Source organism: Lonchura striata, chromosome 4 (assembly GCF_046129695.1).
Source record: "Lonchura striata isolate bLonStr1 chromosome 4, bLonStr1.mat, whole genome shotgun sequence".
NCBI classification, from domain to species: Eukaryota; Metazoa; Chordata; class Aves; order Passeriformes; family Estrildidae; genus Lonchura; species Lonchura striata.
Window position 1 is genome coordinate 1,977,874 of NC_134606.1, and position 17,006 is coordinate 1,994,879.

Here is a 17,006-nt window from a genome sequence, read left to right on the forward strand (position 1 = left end):
TGGGGATTGGGGTTTGGGATTGGGATTTGGGATTGGGATTGGGGGTTTGGGATTGGGGGGGTTGGGATTGGGGGAGTTTGGGATTGGGATTGGGGGTTTGGGATTGGGGTTGGGGTTGGGAGATTTGGGATTCGGGGTTTGGGGGATTGGGATTTGGGATTGGGGGGTTGAGGGATTGGGGGGGTTTGGGATTGGGGATTGGGGGTATGGGGGATTGGGATTGGTGGATTTGGGATTGGGGGTTTGGGATTGGGATTGGGGATTTGGGATTGGGGGTTTGGTATTGGGATTGGGGTTTGGGATTTGGGGTTGGGATTGGGGGGTTTGGAATTGGGGGTTTGGGATTGGGGGGTTTGGGATTGGGGGGGTTTGAGGGATTGAGAGAAATTGGGGAATTTGGGGATTGTGAGAAATGGGGATTGTGGGGGTTTGGGGAATTGGGGGATTGTGGAATTGGGGGATTGTGGGGATCGAAGGAAGTTGGGGAATTGGGGGAATTTTGGGGATTGGGGGAATTGGGGAATTGTGGGGATTGAGGGAAATTGGGGGATTGGGGGGAGTTTGGGGAATTTGGGAATTGTGGGGGTTTGGGGGAATTGGGGGATTGGGATGAGGGAGTTTGGGGGATTGAGAGAAATTGGGGAATTTTGGGAATTTGGGGGAGTTTTAGGAGTTGGGGAAAATTGGGAATTGTGAGACTGGGAGAAGTTGTGGGTTTTTGGGGATTGTGGGGATTGTAGGATTGGGGGAGTTGGGAATTTGGGGATGTGGGGATTTGAGAATTGTGCAAATGTGGGAATTTAGGAATTGTGGGATTGAGGAAAGTGGGGATTTGGGAATTGGGGGATTGAGGAAATGGATTGGATTTTTGGGAATTGATGTGAAGAATTGTGAGAATTTGGGAATTTGCAGATTGTGGGATTGGAAGGAATTGTGGGGAATGTGGGGATTTGGAATTGTGGGAAAAACTGGGAACAAAATCCCCAGTTTTCACTTCCATCAGGATTTGGATTTAAATAGAATTTAAATAGAATTTTTAGCACTCCTGGAGTTTAAAAAAGGATTTTCCCCCTGGGAATTGATCCTGGGAAATATTCTTTGGATTTTGACATGATGAACATTTTAAGTATGATTGATTAGTTCAATTATTAATTATTAGTCAATTATTAGTTACTATTAATTAAGCTTCAATCCCTTTTTTCTCTCCCTAAAGGAAGAGATTTTCCTGTCCCTCATCAAGGATTCTGATCCCAATGTGAGTTTTTCCTCATTAGCCCAAGTTTTTCCTCATTTTACCCTAATTTTCTTTGGAATTTCATTAACTGGGAGCTGGGAGTGCTCATTCCTGAGCATTTCAGGCTGGGCTAAATCCCATTTTATCCCCAGAATGGGATTTTTTTTGGATTTCTGGAATCTCCCTTTCATTCCTTTCAGAATTCCAGGATTTATTCCAGAATTCTCCTCAGGTGCCTCAGAGGTTTTCTCCCTAAAAAAAAAAAAAAAGTGTTGGAAAAATTCAAAATGGGAATGGGAATTTTCTCAATTCCAGCTCAAAATTCTATTCATTTATAGGTGGAGAGGGATTTTTTCCTTTCCCCCTTTTTCCCTTTTCCTCTTCCTTTCCCTTTTTTCCCCTTTTTCCTTTTCTTCCCTTCCTTTCCTCTTTTCCTCATTTTCCCCCTTCTCCCCCCATTTTTTCACCCTTTTTTCCTCCTTTTCCCCCACTTTTTCCCTTTTTCTCCTTACTTTCCCCCTTATTCCATTTTTCACCCTTTTCCTATTCTTTCCCCATTTTTCCATTCCTTTCCCCCCTTTCCTTCTCCTCTTTCCCTTTTTCTCCCTTTATTCCCATTTTTTCCTTTTTCCCCTTTTTCCCCTTCTTTCCCTTTCCCCTTCTCCTTCCCTTTTCCTTCCATTTTTCCTTTTCCTCCTTTCTTCCTCCTTCCTTTTTCCCCCTTCCCTTTTTCCCCCTTTCCCCATCTTTATTACATTTTCCCCTTTTCTCCCTTCCCTCTTTTTTTTCCCTTTCTTTTTTTTCCATTTTTCCTATTTCCTCCTTTTCCCCCTTCCATTTTTTCCTTTTTTTCCTCTTTTCCCCCTTTCCCCCTGTGTTCAATTTCCCCCTTTCTTTATCCCTTTCTTTTTCCCTCTTTCCCCCTTTTTCCCTTTATCTTTTCCCTTCCTTTTCCCCCTCCTTTGTTCATCCCCCCCTTCTTTTCTCCTTCCTTGTTCTCCTTTTTTTCCCTTTCCTCTTTCTCTCCCTTCATTTTCTTCCCTTTTTCCCTCTTTACCCTTCTTTGTTCCATTTTCTCCTTTCCCTCCCTTCCTCCCTTTTTCTCCATTTTCTCCTCCTCCCTTCCCCCTTTTTTCTCCTCCTTTTTTCCCCCTTTTCCCCCTTTCCTCATTTTCCTTCCTTTTTCCCCTTTTCCCCCTTCCCCCATTTCCCCTTTCCCTTACCCCCCTTTCCCTCCTTTCCCCCATTTTCTCACTTCCCCCCCTTTTGCCCATTCCCTTTTTCCCCCTTTTTTCTCCTCCTTTTCTCCCCTTTTCCCCCCTTTTCCACCTCCCCCTTCCCTTTTTCCCCTTTCCCTCCCTTTTTCTCCTTATTTTCCCCCTTTTTCCCTCCTTTCCACTTTTCTCCCTTTTCAACCCCTTTCCACCTCCCCCCTTTTCCCCTTTTCTCCCCTTTTCCACCTCCCACTTTTCCCCATTTCTCCCTTTTTCCTTTCCACCTCCCCCCTTTTCCCCTTTTCTCTCCCTTTTCCACCTCCCCACTTTTCCCCATTTTCTCCCTTTTCCCTTTCCACCTCCCCCCTTTTCCCTTTTCTCCCTTTTCCACCTCCCCACTTTTCCCCATTTTCTCCCTTTTTCCCTTTTCCACCTCCCCACTTTTCCCCCTTTTCTCCCCTTTTCCACCTCCCCACTTTTCTCCCTTTTCTCCCTCTTTCCCCCTTTTTCCCCCTTTCCACCTTTTCTCCCCTTTTCAAACCCCCCTTTCCTCCCTTTTTCCTCCTTCCCCCCTCTTCCCCTCTTTTCCCTTTTCCCCCTTCCCCCCTTTCCCCCCTTTCCTCCTTTTCCCCCTTTCCCCCTTTTCCCCTTTCCCCCTTTTCCTTCCTTTTCCCCCCTTTCCCCCATTCTCTCCCTTTCCCGCCTTTCCCCATTTTCCCCCATTCCCTTTTCCCCCTTTTTTCTCCTTTTCCCCCCTTTTTCCCCTTTCCACCTTTTCTCCCCTTTTCCCCCCTTTTCCACCTCACCACTTCTCCCGCTTTTCCTCCCCTTTCCCCCCTTTTCCACCTCCCCACTTTTCCCTCTTTTCTCCCCTTTTTCCCCCCTTTTCCACCTCCCCACTTTTCCCCCTTTCCTCCCCTTTCCCCCCTTTTCCACCTCCCCACTTTTCCCTCTTTTCTCCCCTTTTTCCCCCCTTTTCCACCTCCCCACTTTTCCCTCTTTTCTCCCCTTTCCCCCCTTTTCCACCTCCCCACTTTTCCCTCCTTTTTCCCCCTTTTCCACCTCCCCTCTTTTTCCCCTTTTTCCCATTTTTCCCTCTTTCTCCCCCTTCCCCTTTTTCCCCTTTCCCTCCCTTTTTTCTCCTCCTTTTCTCCCCTTTTTCCCCCCTTTTCCACCTCCCCACTTTTCCCCCTTTTCTCCCCTTTTTCCCCCCTTTTCCACCTCCCCACTTTTTCCCATTTTTCCCTCTTTCTCCCCTTTCTCCCCCTTCCCCTTTTCCCCCTTTCCCTCCCTTTTTTCTCCCCTTTTCCCCTCCTTTCCCCCTTATTCCACCTCCCCCCTTTTTCCCATTTTTCCCTTTTCTTCCCCTTCCCCTTTTTCCCCTTTCCCTCCCTTTTTTTCCCCCTTTTTCCCCTTTTTCCCCCTTTTCCCAGCTAACCCCAGGGTCTCTCCTGCAGGTGGACACCTCCTCGCTCCGCTCTCACCTGGTGCACCTGGGGAACCTCCCAGCCGAGGGATTCCGGGAGCTGGAGCTGGTCTGCGCCGGGCTGCGCTTCGGCAAGGTGGAGCACTACGCCGTGCTCAGCAACCGCCGCCGGGTACTGCCCCGAGGGGGAAAAATGGGAATTTTGGGGGGTTTTTTTGAGGAATTTTTCATGGGTTTTTGGCCGAGGAGCTCCGGGAGCAGGAGCTGGTCTGTGAGGGCGGTGCTTCAGGCAGGTGGAGCACCACGCCTGAGGGAAAAATCAGCTTTTTGTGGGGAAAATTGGGGTTTGCAGGGAAATAAAACCCTTGCAATGTTTAGGGGGATTTTTTGGGGATTTTTGATGGATTTTTTGTGGAATTTTTAATTGCGTTTTTGGCCGAGGGGCTCCAGGAGCTGGAGCTGGTCTGTGAGGGCTGTGCCAGGTACTGCCCTGCACCTGAGGGAAAAATTGGCTTTCTGTGGGGAAAATGGGGGTTTTCAGGGAAATAAAACCCTGGCAATCTTTTAGGGGATTTATTGTGGATTTTTGATAGAATTTTTTGGGGAATTTCTCATGGGTTTTTGGCTGTGGGGCTCCAGGCAGGAGCTGGTCTGTGAGGGCTGAGCTTTGGGCAGGTGGAGCACCACACCCGAGGGAAAAATCAACATTTTTGTGGGGAGAAATGGGGTTTGCAGGGAAACAAAACCCTGTAAATATTTTTGGGGATTTTTTGAGGGATTTTTTTGGGAATTTTTCATGGGTCTTTGGCAGAGGGGCTCCAGGCAGGAGCTGGAGCTGGTCTGCGCCGGGCTGCGCTTCGGCAAGGTGGAGCACTACGCCGTGCTCAGCAACCGCCGCCGGGTACTGCCCCGGGGGGGAAAAATGGGAATTTTGGGGGGTTTGGGGGATTTTTTTGGGGAATTTTTTAAATGGGTTTTGCTGGAGGGGCTCCCAGAGCCGGAGCTGGTCTGTGAGGGCTGCGCTCCTCGAAGGTGGAGCACCATGTCTGAGGGAAATATGGGCTTTTTGTGGGGAAAATTGGGGTTTTCAGGGAAATAAAACCTAGGAAATCTTTTGGGGGATTTTTTGGGGGATTTTTGATGGATTTTTTTGGGAATTTTTAATTGGGTTTTTGGCCGAGGGGCTCCGGGAGCCAGAGCTGGTCTGTGAGGGCTGTGCTTCAGGCAGGTGGAGCACCACGCCTGAGGGAAAAATCAGCTTTTTGTGGGGAAAATTGGGGTTTGCAGGGAAATAAAACCCAGGAAATCTTTTTGGGGATTTTTTGTGGGATTTTTGATGGATTTTTTGGGGAATTTTTCTCGGGTTTTTGGCTGAGGGGCTCCAGGCAGGAGCTGGAGCTGGTCTGTGCCAGGCTGTGCTTTGGGAAGGTGGAGCACTGCAACTGAGGGAAAAGTCGACTTTTTGTGGGGAAAATTGGGGTTTTCAGGGAAATAAAACCCAGGAAATCTTTTGGGGGATTTTTTGGGGGATTTTTGATGGATTTTTTTGGGAATTTTTAATTGGGTATTTGGCAGAGGGGCTCCGGGAGCCGGAGCTGGTCTGTGCCAGGCTGCGCTTCGGCAAGGTGGAGCACCACAACTGAGGGAAAAGTCGACTTTTTGTGGGGAAAATTGGGGTTTTCAGGGAAATAAAACCCAGGAAATCTTTTTGGGGATTTTTTGTGGGATTTTTGATGGATTTTTTGGGGAATTTTTCTCGGGTATTTGGCAGAGGGGCTCTAGGCAGGAGCTGGAGCTCGTCTGTGCCAGGCTGTGCTTCAGGAAGGTGGAGCACTACGCCTGAGGGAAAAATCAGCTTTTTATGGGGAAAATTGGAGTTTTCAGGGGAAAAAAAACCCTGGGAATACTTGGGATTTATTGGGGATTTTTGATGGAATTTTTTGGGGAATTTTTCATGGCTTTTTGGCTGAGGGCCTCCGGGAGCGGGAACTGGTCTGTGAGGGCTGCGCTTCGGCAAGGTGGAGCTCCACAACTGAGGGAAAAATTGGCTTTTTGTGGGGAAAATTTGTGTTTGCAGGGAAAAAACAACTGGGAATCTTTAGGGGGATTTTTTGGGGATTTTTGATTAATTTTTTTTGGAATTTTTAATTGGGTTTTGCTGGAGTGGCTCCGGGAGCCGGAGCTGGTCTGTGAGGGCTGCGCTCCAGGAAGGTGGAGCACCACACCTGAGAGAAAAATCAACATTTTTGTGGGGAAATTGGGGTTTGCAGGGAAATAAAACCCTTGCAATGTTTAGGGGGATTTTTTTGGGTATTTTTGATGGATTTTTTGGGGAATTTTTCTCGGGTTTTTGGCAGAAGGGCTCCGGGAGCTGGAGCTGGTCTGTGAGGGCTGCGCTTCGGGAGCCAGGCTCAGCAACTGCCACTGGGTACTGTCCCACACCTGAGGCAAAAATCAGCTTTTTGTGGGGAAAATTGGGTTTACAGGGATAAAAAACAACTGGGAATCTTTAGGGGGATTTTTTGGGGATTTTTGACGGATTTTTTGGGGGAATTTTTAATTGGGTTTTTGGCTGAGGGGCTTCAGGAGCTGGAGTGTGTCTCTGAGGGTTGTGCCAGGTACTGCCCTGTGCCTGAGGGTAAAATCAGCTTTTTGTGGGGAAAATTGGGGTTTGCAAGGAAAAAAATCCTGGGAATCTTTGGGGAGATATTTTGGAAAATTTTTGAGATTTTTTCCAATTGTTGGAGGATTTTTATTTTTTTTTTTTACCATTGGGGAATTATATCATTGGGATTTTTGATGAATTTTTGGGGGGGGTTTGATGGATTATTTTAAAATTTTTTGGGGGATTTCTTGGGGAGTTTTTGGGAATTATCAGAATTTTTTGGCAATTTTTTTGTAATTTTTGATGGTTTTGGGGGGATTTTGAAGGATTTTTTTTTTTTAATTTTGGGGATTTTTTTCAAAATTTTGGGGCGATTGTTTGGGAATGTTCTGTGAGTTTTTGGTGGTTTTCAGGAATTTTGGGGGATGTTTTGGGGAATTTTTTGGAAATATTTAGGGGGGTTTTGATGGATTTTTTGGGGCATTTTGAGGGGGTTTTGAGGACTTTTTGGGAATATTTTTTGGGGATCTCTTGAAATTTTGGAGGATTCTCTGGGAATTTTGTGAGATTTTTTGTGGTTTTTTTTTTTTTTAATTTTGGGCTGGTTTTTTTAATTTTTGGCAGATTTGGGGGGGATTTTTTAATGGGATTTCTGGGAATTTTGGAGAACTTTTTTTTAAATTTTGGGAGATTTTCTTTGAATTTTTGGTGTATTTTTTGGCAATTTTTGACATATTTTGGGTTATTTCTCTGAATTTTTGGGGAGGATTTTTGGCAATTTATTGATTTTTGGGAAATTTTGGGGGTTTTTTTGGCAATTTCTTGGAATTTTGGGGGAGATTTTTGTAGTCTTTTGTAAGAATTGGAATGGAAGAATTGATGGGGTTTTTGTGGGATTTTCTAGGTATTAGATCAAAAAAAAACCCTCGGAAATGGTTTTTAAATCCAAAAAAACCTGAGGAAAATGTCTTTCAATCCCAAAAAAAATCCCAAGAAAAACAAGGGAAATATCCTTTAAATCCCCAAAAAACCAAGAAAACATTTTTTAAATCCAAAAACAAAAAGAAAAACTCTACAGAAATATTCTTTAAAATCCAAGGAAAATGTAATTTCAATCCCAAACAAACAAGGAAAATACTCTTTAAATCCCAAAATCCATTGAAAATGGATTTTAAATCTGTAAAAAACCCAGAAAATGTTTTGAAAATCCCCAAATCCAATAAAAATATCTTTCAAATCCCAAAAAACCCAAGTGATTTCCACCTTTAGGACCCAAATTAGGACATTTCAAGGTGACTTTTAACCCTTTTTACGCCTGGAAGGTGACGGGAAACAAGCGAGGATTCCCCCAGCTTTAGGAATTCCTATTATTTGATCCAGAAATTAAAGAATTACCAGGAATTTTTTTTCCCCTCAGGCCAGATTTAGGAATTCCCATTATTTGATCCAGAAATCACCAGGAATTTTTTTCTTCTGGCTGGGTTTAGGAATTCCCATTTTTTGATCCAGAAATGAAGGAATTACCAGGAATTTTTTTAAGGAATAACCAGGATTTTTTTTAGGAATTACCAGGAACTTTTTCCCTCAAGCCAGGTTTTGGAATTCCATTATTTTATCCAGAAATTAAGGAATTACCAGGAATTTTTTAAGGAATAACCAGGAATTTTTTTTGGAATTACCAGGAACTTTTTCCCTCATGCCAGGTTTTGGAATTCCATTATTTGATCCAGAAATGAAGGAATTACCAGGAATTTTTCCCCCTCAGGCCAGGTTTAGGAGTTCCCATTATTTGATCCAGAAATTACCAGGAATATTTTTCTTCAGGCCGGGTTTAGGAATTCCCATTATTCGATCCAGAAATTAAGGAATTACCAGGAATTTTTTCCCTCAGGCCAGGTTTAAGAATTCTCATTATTTGATCCAGAAATTAAGGAATTACGAAAAATTTTTTAAGGAATAACCAGGAATTTTTTTAGGAATTACCAGGATGTTTTTCCCTCAGGCCAGGTTTAGGAATTCCCATTATTTGATCCAGAAATGAAGGAATTACCAGGAATTTTTTAAGGAATTACCAGGAATTTTGTAAGGAATTACCAGGAAACTTTTAAGGAATTACCTGGAATTTTTTAAGGAATTAACAGGAAACTTTTAAGGAATTATCTGGAATTTTTTAAGGAATTTCCTGGAATTTTTTAAGGAATTATCTGGAATTTTTTCCCCCAGGCCATCCTGCAGCTGGACAGCCCCAAAGCCGCCCGTTCCATGTACAGCTTCCTGCAGCAATATCCTTATTCCATAGGGGATCACACCCTCACCTGCTCCTTGTCCTCCCACGGAGAAATTCCTGAGGTAAAAATTCCACATTTTCCACCAAGCTGGGTTTTTTTTGGGATGGGACAACCTTGGGATGCAGAGAGCTGCGGGATGGGAATTCCCTCAGGGTTGGGATTTTCTCCCCTCAGGGTTGGGATTTTTTCCACCCAGGGTCACGATTTTCCCTCATGGTTTGGGACATTTTTCCTCAAGGACTGGATTTCCCTCTGGGTTGGAATTTTTCCCTCAGGGTTGGGATTTTTTTTCCCTCAGGGTTTGGGTTTTTTCCATCAGGATTGGGATTTTCTCCCCTCAAGGACTGGGATTTTTCCCCTCCCCTCATGGTTGGAATTTTCCATCAAGATTTGGGATTTTTTTCCCTCAGGATTTGGGAATTTTTTCCCATATTGTCGGGATTTCCCCCTCAGGTTTGGGATTTTCCCTCAGGATTGGCATTTCCCCTCAGGGTTGGGATTTTCTCCCCTCAGGATTGGGATTTTTTCCCTTCAGGACTGGGATATTTCCCCTTATGGTTGGGATTTTTTTTCCCTCAGGGCCGGCATTTTCCATCAGGATTGGTATTTTCCCTCAGGGTTTAAGATCTTTTTCCCTCATTTTAGGATTTTTCCTCAAATTTGGGATTTTTCCTCAAGGTTTGGGATTATTTTCCTCAAGGTTGGGATTTTTCCCTCAGGGCTGGGATTTTTCCTCAAGGTTTGGGATTATTTTCCCTCAGGGTTGGGATTTTTCCCTCAGGTTTGGGATTTTTTCCCTCAGGATAGAATTTCCCCATTCAGGGTTGGGATTTTTCCCCTCAGGGTTTGGATTTTTTTCCCTTGATGGGTTTTCCCTCAGGTTTGGCATTTTCCCACAAAGTTTGAGATTATTTTCCCACTCAGGGCTGGGATTTTTCCCTCAGGATTGGGATTTTTTCCTCAATGTTGGTATTCCTTCCCAAGATCCCACCCCAATCTCCCTTTTCCCAGTGGGAATCCAATCCTTGTGTCCTGTCCCTCCATCCGTTGTCCCTTTTTTTAATAATCCCTGGCCCTTATCCCTAAAATCTAACAATTTTTCCCATTTTCCCTCCCTTTTTTCTCCATCTTTTTCCCTTCTTTTTCCCCTTTCCCCCCCTTTTTTCCCTCTCCACCTCTCCTGGAGCCCCTTTAGGCCCTGCAAGGGGTTCTGAGGATTCCCTGGAATTTTCCCTTCTCCAGGTGAACATTCCCAGTTCTCCCAGCCTGGCTCCATAGGAATTCCATCCTGCTCCCATTCCCCCTTCCTTTCCCAATTCCATGACTTTGGGATCCCATTCCCAGCTGGTTCCACCTCAAGTGCCAAGGGAATCAATCCCTCCTTTCCATCAGGAAAAAATATTCCAATTGCTTTCCCATCCTAAATTCACAATAATCCTCCTTTTTCCATATTTTTTATCCTCAATTTGTGTCAGAGGAAACCTCCAAATCCTGAAGTTTTTCCTCAACTCTAAAAATCCTAACGAATAAACTCCCTTAAAAAGATGATTCCTGAAATTCCTCTTGGTGAGGGAACATCCCTCAGGGATTTGTGGGAATGCTGAGGTTCAAATCCACCTTTTTAGCTTTTCCCTGGATCTGGGAGTGAGGAATTCGGGAATTTTCATGCTACTTTAACAGTTCCAGGTTTGATTCCTGGTATTTTCCTGGATATGTCTGAGTTTAAAAAAAAAAAAAAAAGGAAAATTCCTGGAGGGGGAAGAGGGGGAAGGAGGAATCTGGGATAAATCCTAGATTTTAGGGAGAGGGGAATGGGGTTTATAGGGAATGGTTGGATTTTAGGGATAGGAAATTATCGGATTTTTGGGATTAGGAATGGTTGGATTTTAGGGATAGGTATAAGGAATAGTTGGATTTCAGGGATAGGGAATGGGGGTTATAGGGAATGGTTGGATTTTTGGAATAAGGAATGGTTGGATTTCAGGGATAGGGAATGGGGGTTATAGGGAATGGTTGGATTTTTGGGATAAGGAATGGTTGGATTTTAGAGGTAGGGATAAGGAGTTGTTGGATTTTAGGGATAGGGAATGGGGGTTATAGGGAATGTTTGGATTTTAGGGAATCGTTGGATTTTTGGGATAGGGAATGGTTGGATTTTTGGGATTAGGAATGGTAGGATTTTAGGGATGGGGTTAAGGAATGGGTGGATTTTAGGGATAGGGATAAGGAATGGGTGGATTTTAGGGATAGGGATAAGGAGTGATTGGATTTTAAGGAGCTGATCCTTCTCCCTGTGCCCCAAATCCATCCCAAATCCATCCCAAATCCATCCTGTTCCAAACCCCAGTGGCCCTGAAGGGGGGATGAACATTCACTGGTGGAATTCTCATGCTGGGAATGGGATTGGGAACGATTCCCTGGAGTTCTGTGGGCTCAGTGCCTCCTTTGGAGTGGTGGGATGTGAGAATCCCGCCCCGATCCCTCTGGAATTGGAAAATCCTGACCTGGGGTTTTGTTTTCCAGGCTGAACCCGGGCAAAGGGAAGTGAAGAGAGAGGATGGGAGCAAAGGAAGGTACGGCCTGCGAGAATTCTTGGGAATTTTATCCATTTCTATTCCCTCTTGGAATGTTTATCCACAATTAGGGATTGCTGAGCCTCCCTCCAGCTGTGTCCTGTTGCTCCTCCTTCCCAATCCATGTGCTCCAGAGTCAAAATATTTAGGATTCATTAAAAAAAGCCATGGAAAAACGTGGAGAAATCCCAATTTTTGTGGAGTTTTCCTTCCCCTGCTCAGGTCCTGGCTCCTCCTGTTGCTTTTATTCCATCCTGCATCTCTTCTATCTATCCCTGCCTCTGGAATTCCTCTTCCCAACTGCTGAATTCCCAGAAATTTTGAGGAATTTTTGTTAAAATATGGTTTTGATCCCTTTTTTCTGTGATTCCAACTCGAATTTCTGGGTGAGTTTTGTTGTTAAAATCCCAAAACTGTGTAAGGATGATCCTAAGGAATTCCGTTATGGAAAAGCTCTGTAATCCCAGATCCTGTTTCTTTCCTTGTCATTCCATGAAACTGCTGAATTTTGGGAGCATTAATTCCCAAATTGACAGGAATCTCTCCCTCACAGCCACTTCCTGATTCCAGAAAAGTGGAATTAAATTTAAAATTTAAAAAGTGACTTTTCCATGAATCCCAGCTCCTGAAACGTTGGAAAATCAACATTTTTCCCTGCTCCACACATTTTCCACATAATTGATTCCATTCCTTAGGGAGCAGAAAGCAGCTAAATTATTATTTTAATTATTAATGATTTTCTGAAGCTTTAATTAATTAAACTCCACTCCTGGGCTCTGCATTTCCCAGCCTGTGTTTCCCGTGAATCCCAGGATTTTTCCATGAATCTCAGTAGAAAACAAATTGAGCACAGCCAGAAATGTGGAATTGATGGGAAAAATCCCTTTGGATTTTTTTGGGCATCCTTCGGAGGATCCCAAATCCCACTCTCCTGGACAATCCTGATTTTTTTCCAGGTTTTGGAGTAGAAATTCCCTGCTGGAATTCAGCCATCCCTAATCCCAGCACTTCCCAAGATCATCCTGTGGGATTCTTTCCTTCAGGGAAGAGTCTCTGGAATTCCCTGGAAAACCCCATCCCGTGGCACCTCTGGCTGTGTTATCCCAGGGGGGGAAAACAGGGATTTTAAACCCAAACCATAAACCTGATCCCAAATCCAATCCCAAATCCAAACCTGCTCTCTCGGGATTGGGAACTGCAGACAGAGCAAAGCTCCTCTAATTCCCTTATCCCGGAGCTTCCTTTTGGTTGGGTATTCCCGATTTTCCCTCAGTGGGATGGAAATTTTCCAAGGCCTGAGGTCTCTGAAATGTGAATTATTTCCCCACAGAATTCCCAACCTCATTCCCTGATGCTCCAGGAAAACTCCCACCGGTGGCATCCGGAGTTTTCTGTGAATTCTGGAATTCTCCCCCGCCATGGTTTGATTTTTCTTTCTTTTAAATGCTTTTAGCTCTGGCTTGAAAAAAATTCCGGAGGTATTGGGAACGGTGCAAAAAACAGCTGGAAATCCATCGGGAGAGGCCAGGAAAGGCCAAATTCCCACCCCAAATGTCCCAGAGGAGATTCCAGCGGGACAACTGGAGATTCCCGAGCCTCAGCCAGGAGGAGCAGCGAGGGAATCACCCGCAGGGATGGACGTGGAGGGATTGGATCCTGGAATTCCCGTGGATCCTGCTGGCAGCAAATCGCCCGGAGCGAGGTCGGAGGAGAAGGCGGCGCCGCTTTGCGGAGCGGGGACGGACGAAGCTCGGGATGAGCCGGAGCTGGAGATCCAAAAGGAGGATGAGGAACCCTCTGCTCCCACCACGGAACCTCTGGAATCATCCAGCAAGGCGATGGCGGCAGCCGGAGGAACGCCGGGAGCCGTCCATGGAACGTCCCCGAGCTCGGAGGAGGTCCCCGCGGTGTCACCCGCTGTCACCCAGCCCAGCACGGAGCCGGCCGCTCCGGAAAAAACTCCCGTTCCCGAGGCTGGGAAAAGCAGCCACGAAACGTCCACGGAGAGGAAAGCTGTCCCAAAAACTGTGGATGCTCCAGGGAAAAAATTGGATGTGGCTGGAGCAGAGAGAGAGGCGACGGCGGAGGAATCCGTGCTCAAAACCGGGGAAAATCCAGGGAAGATTTGGGGCAAGGCTGGGACAGAGCTGGAGAAAACACCTGGAAAAACAGCACCCAAGGGTGGGGAAAACTCCGGGAATGCCGTTGGTGAGATCCACGTGGGGAGTTCGGTTAAAATCCCACAAAATAAAGGGGTGGGAGCTGCAAAATCCGACGAAAGCCGCGCGGCAGCTCCGGTAAATCCCGCTGCATCCCTGAAGGAATCTTGCATTGGGAAAACCCTTTTGAAGGCAGTGGTGTCCGTCCCGGACATCCTGAAGCAGAGAATTCCCGTCAGGATCACTGAGCCTTCCCTGGGAAGAGTCGGGGAGCAGAAAATCCCCCCCAAAGCGGCGCTGGAGAAGAAAATCCCACCCAAAACCACGGCTCAGCCGGGAGCTGGGAACAGCCAGTGGAAAGGGAACGGAAATTGCGGAGTGGATGCACAGGGAGATGGTGGGAAGAGCTCATCCCAGCAGGAAAAGGATTCCCAGCTGGAATCTCGGGCGACTTCAAAGCGGAGCCAGCAGGGAGAGAGCGGAACAGCCGGAACGAGGGAAGATCCCAGCGGGAATCAGGTGAGGAGGGCAGGAATGCCCTGGTGTTCCCTCCCACTCTGCTTTTCTGGGATCATCCCTTTTCCATAAATCCCGGGGTCACCAGAGGTGCTGCTGGGCAACCTGTTCCTTCTAGCCGCACCACGAGGGTGGAACGGGTTGGAAAATCCTAGGGAAGTCGTTTCAGAAATGAATCCAAACTGAATTCCTTGGAGCAGTTCCGAGTGGGAGTAAATTCCACGTCCTCTGGGGAGCTGGGATTTGCTTTTCCAAGCCCTGCACAGATGGAAAAGAGGCTCCTGAGCCAGGTGTCACCTGTTGGTGGCAAATCCCTGGAGCCACAGGGACATCCCAGAGCAGCTCCTTGATCCGAGCAAAGCTGTGCTCCGTGAGGATTGGGATTTCCTGGGATTCCATGGAATTTTTGTCCCATTTTGCAGGCTCCTGGCGGGAGTGGTGCTGCAGCTGGGAAAAGTGGTGCCGGCAGCGCTGGAAAACAGAAGGAGGTAAGGATGGAAAACCGTGGAATTCAAAGGATGGAGTGTGTGGAAGAGAGGATTTTTGACATTCCAGTGGGTGGGATTGGATGGGATTTAAGGTCTTTTCCGACCCAAATCATTCCAGGATTCCACGACATTCCTGCTCTTAGGAATCTTTTCCCCTCTTCCCAAAATGGGATCACCAAATTCCTGCCCTTTTTCCATCTGGTGTCCGTGGATCCCGTGGGCTCCAAGGTGCTGGAATCTCTTTGGATCCATTCCCTTTGGATCTCTCAGTCCCTATTTCTGGGCTCATGGAGCTGGGACCTCCAGGAAGCCCCAGCTGGGATCAAATCCCAGTTTCCCAGCTTGTGTTATCCATGAAAATGTGAGGGTAGGCTGGAATATTTTGGCAGAAAAAGTAACAAAACTTGGGAATTATCAATGGAGGAGATCAGAGGCATCATTTGGGGTGGGGCACTTGTTCCTTTGGACCCAGAACTTTGAATTGGCAGGAATTTTATCCCTTGAACTTTATCCACTGAATTTTATCCATTGGATTTCATCCACTGAATTTTACCCACTGAATTTTATCCACTGAACTTTATCCGTTGAATTTTATCCATTGGCCTTTATCCACTGAACTTTATCCGTTGAATTTTATCCACTGAATTTTATCCATTGACCTTGATCCCACTCGATTTTATCCGTTGGTTTTTATCTGCTGAATTTCATCCACTGAATTTTACCCGTGGGATTTTATCCATGGAATTTTATCCCCTCTTGATCCACTGCGATTTTTTCCAAAGGCCTTTGTCTTCCTGAACAAAACCTGAGTTAATTTAAATTAATTACTCAGCACGGTGATGCAATTTTTTTTTCACCCTGCGGTTACATTTGGGGTTATTTTTTGGATGTTCCCGCTGGAGATGACACTTAAATATTCCATTCCCAGGAGGAAGAGCTCTTCCCGTTCAACCTGGACGAGTTCGTCACGGTGGACGAGGTGCTGGAGGAAGCCGAGTCTCCGGTGATGCTGCGGCGGAACCCCCCGAGGGGGAAGAGAAAAGAAGCTCCCAAATCCAACCCTTCGGAGCCGGCGTCCAAGAAGAGGAAAGGGAAGAGTTGCGGAGCCGAAGGTGAGCTGTCCTTTGTCACCTTGGATGAGATCGGGGAGGAGGAGGACGCCCCGGTGCCGCTGCCGGGCGTCGACCCCCAGGGCCTGGTGGTGGTGGATGAGGTGGTGGAAGAGGAGGAGCTGTCGGAAGCGGTGAAGGACCCGCAGGCGCTGCTGACGCTGGATGAGATCTCGGAGCAGGAGGAGCCGGGCTCCCACAGGAACGGGCCCCGGGTGGAATTTGAGGAGCGGGATCTGAAGGCCGAGCCCTTGGTGACCGTGGATGAGATCGGGGAGGTGGAGGAGCTGCCCCTCAACGAGCCCGCGGAGCTGAGCGCCGCTGAAGAGGGGAAAGCCAATCCCGGGGATTGCGCGGCCTCCCAGGTGCCCGATGATCCCAACGCCTTGGTGACCGTGGATGAGATCCAGGAGGACAACGAGGACAATCCTCTGGTGACTCTGGATGAGGTTAACGAGGATGAGGATGATTTCCTGGCCGACTTCAATCACCTGAAAGAGGAACTAAACTTCGTTACAGTCGACGAAGTTGGCGACGAGGAAGAAGAAAACGCTTTCCCAGGGAAGAACCCGCCCGAGGATGAAGATGATGAAGATATTGTTGCTGTTGCAGGACCAGAAGAAATGGGAATTCTAGGAGATACAAATCCAGAGGATGAAATGGCTGAAATCTCCAAGCCAAAAGGTGAGGAACATCAAGGCCAGCTCAGACGAGGCTTGGAACCAGCTGGGCTGGTGGAAGATGTCCCTGTCCATGTCCTTTAGGTGCCTCCCAACCCAAACCACTCCATGGTTCCATTCCATCGTGCCATGATTCTGTTCCGTGATTCCGTTCCATCGCTCCATGCCTCTGTCCCGTGATGCCATGACTCCATCCCAACATGCGTTTCTGTCTCCAGCAGCTCAGGTGGGATCAGAAGATGTGGAACCAAAGCCTCAGCAGAAGAAAACGACTTTGCCAGGTGTCCCCAAGACGCAGAGCACTCCCAAAGGTAAATCCAAAGGCATGCCCTGAAATGCTCCAGGTTTTCCTGGCTGGAAGATTCTTTCCTGCCCGTTTGCAAACTCCTCCTGTGCCTCACAACCTCAGTGAACCTCAAAGTCAGGGCCCAGAATCCATGGTTTTTTTTGGCTCCTCCAAATCTATGTTTAACTAGTTGGTTAAACTTGGAAGCCTCTCATGGAAAGTTTTTTTTTCTGGGAATTTCCAAATCCAGGTGGAATTATGGATTATTAGTGAGGTGCAGTGTGGTGCCTCCTGAGGGTTCCCATGCTGTGGTGAGTTTTATTCCCAACATTTGGTGTCTGGAAAGGAGGGAATTGCAATGGGGGTGTAGGGATATAGTGAATTCCATGGGGTCAGGAATTGTTCCAATTTCCATGGGGTCAGTCCTT

At 46.6% G+C, this 17,006-nt stretch overlaps 1 protein-coding gene across 1 annotated transcript in view; it reads left to right on the plus strand.

The window, feature by feature from the left end:
- The window catches only part of ZNF638 (zinc finger protein 638), a 52,409-nt gene that overhangs the window by 33,482 nt on the left and 1,921 nt on the right, over positions 1-17,006 (plus strand). The window contains exons 16-24 of the mRNA XM_077782547.1: positions 1,214-1,255; positions 3,906-4,046; positions 4,686-4,775; positions 8,703-8,828; positions 11,291-11,340; positions 12,794-14,018; positions 14,438-14,503; positions 15,432-16,296; positions 16,511-16,603. Of these exons, the coding sequence (XP_077638673.1) occupies positions 1,214-1,255; positions 3,906-4,046; positions 4,686-4,775; positions 8,703-8,828; positions 11,291-11,340; positions 12,794-14,018; positions 14,438-14,503; positions 15,432-16,296; positions 16,511-16,603 (2,698 nt within the window). The remainder of the gene's footprint in view (positions 1-1,213; positions 1,256-3,905; positions 4,047-4,685; positions 4,776-8,702; positions 8,829-11,290; positions 11,341-12,793; positions 14,019-14,437; positions 14,504-15,431; positions 16,297-16,510; positions 16,604-17,006) is intronic.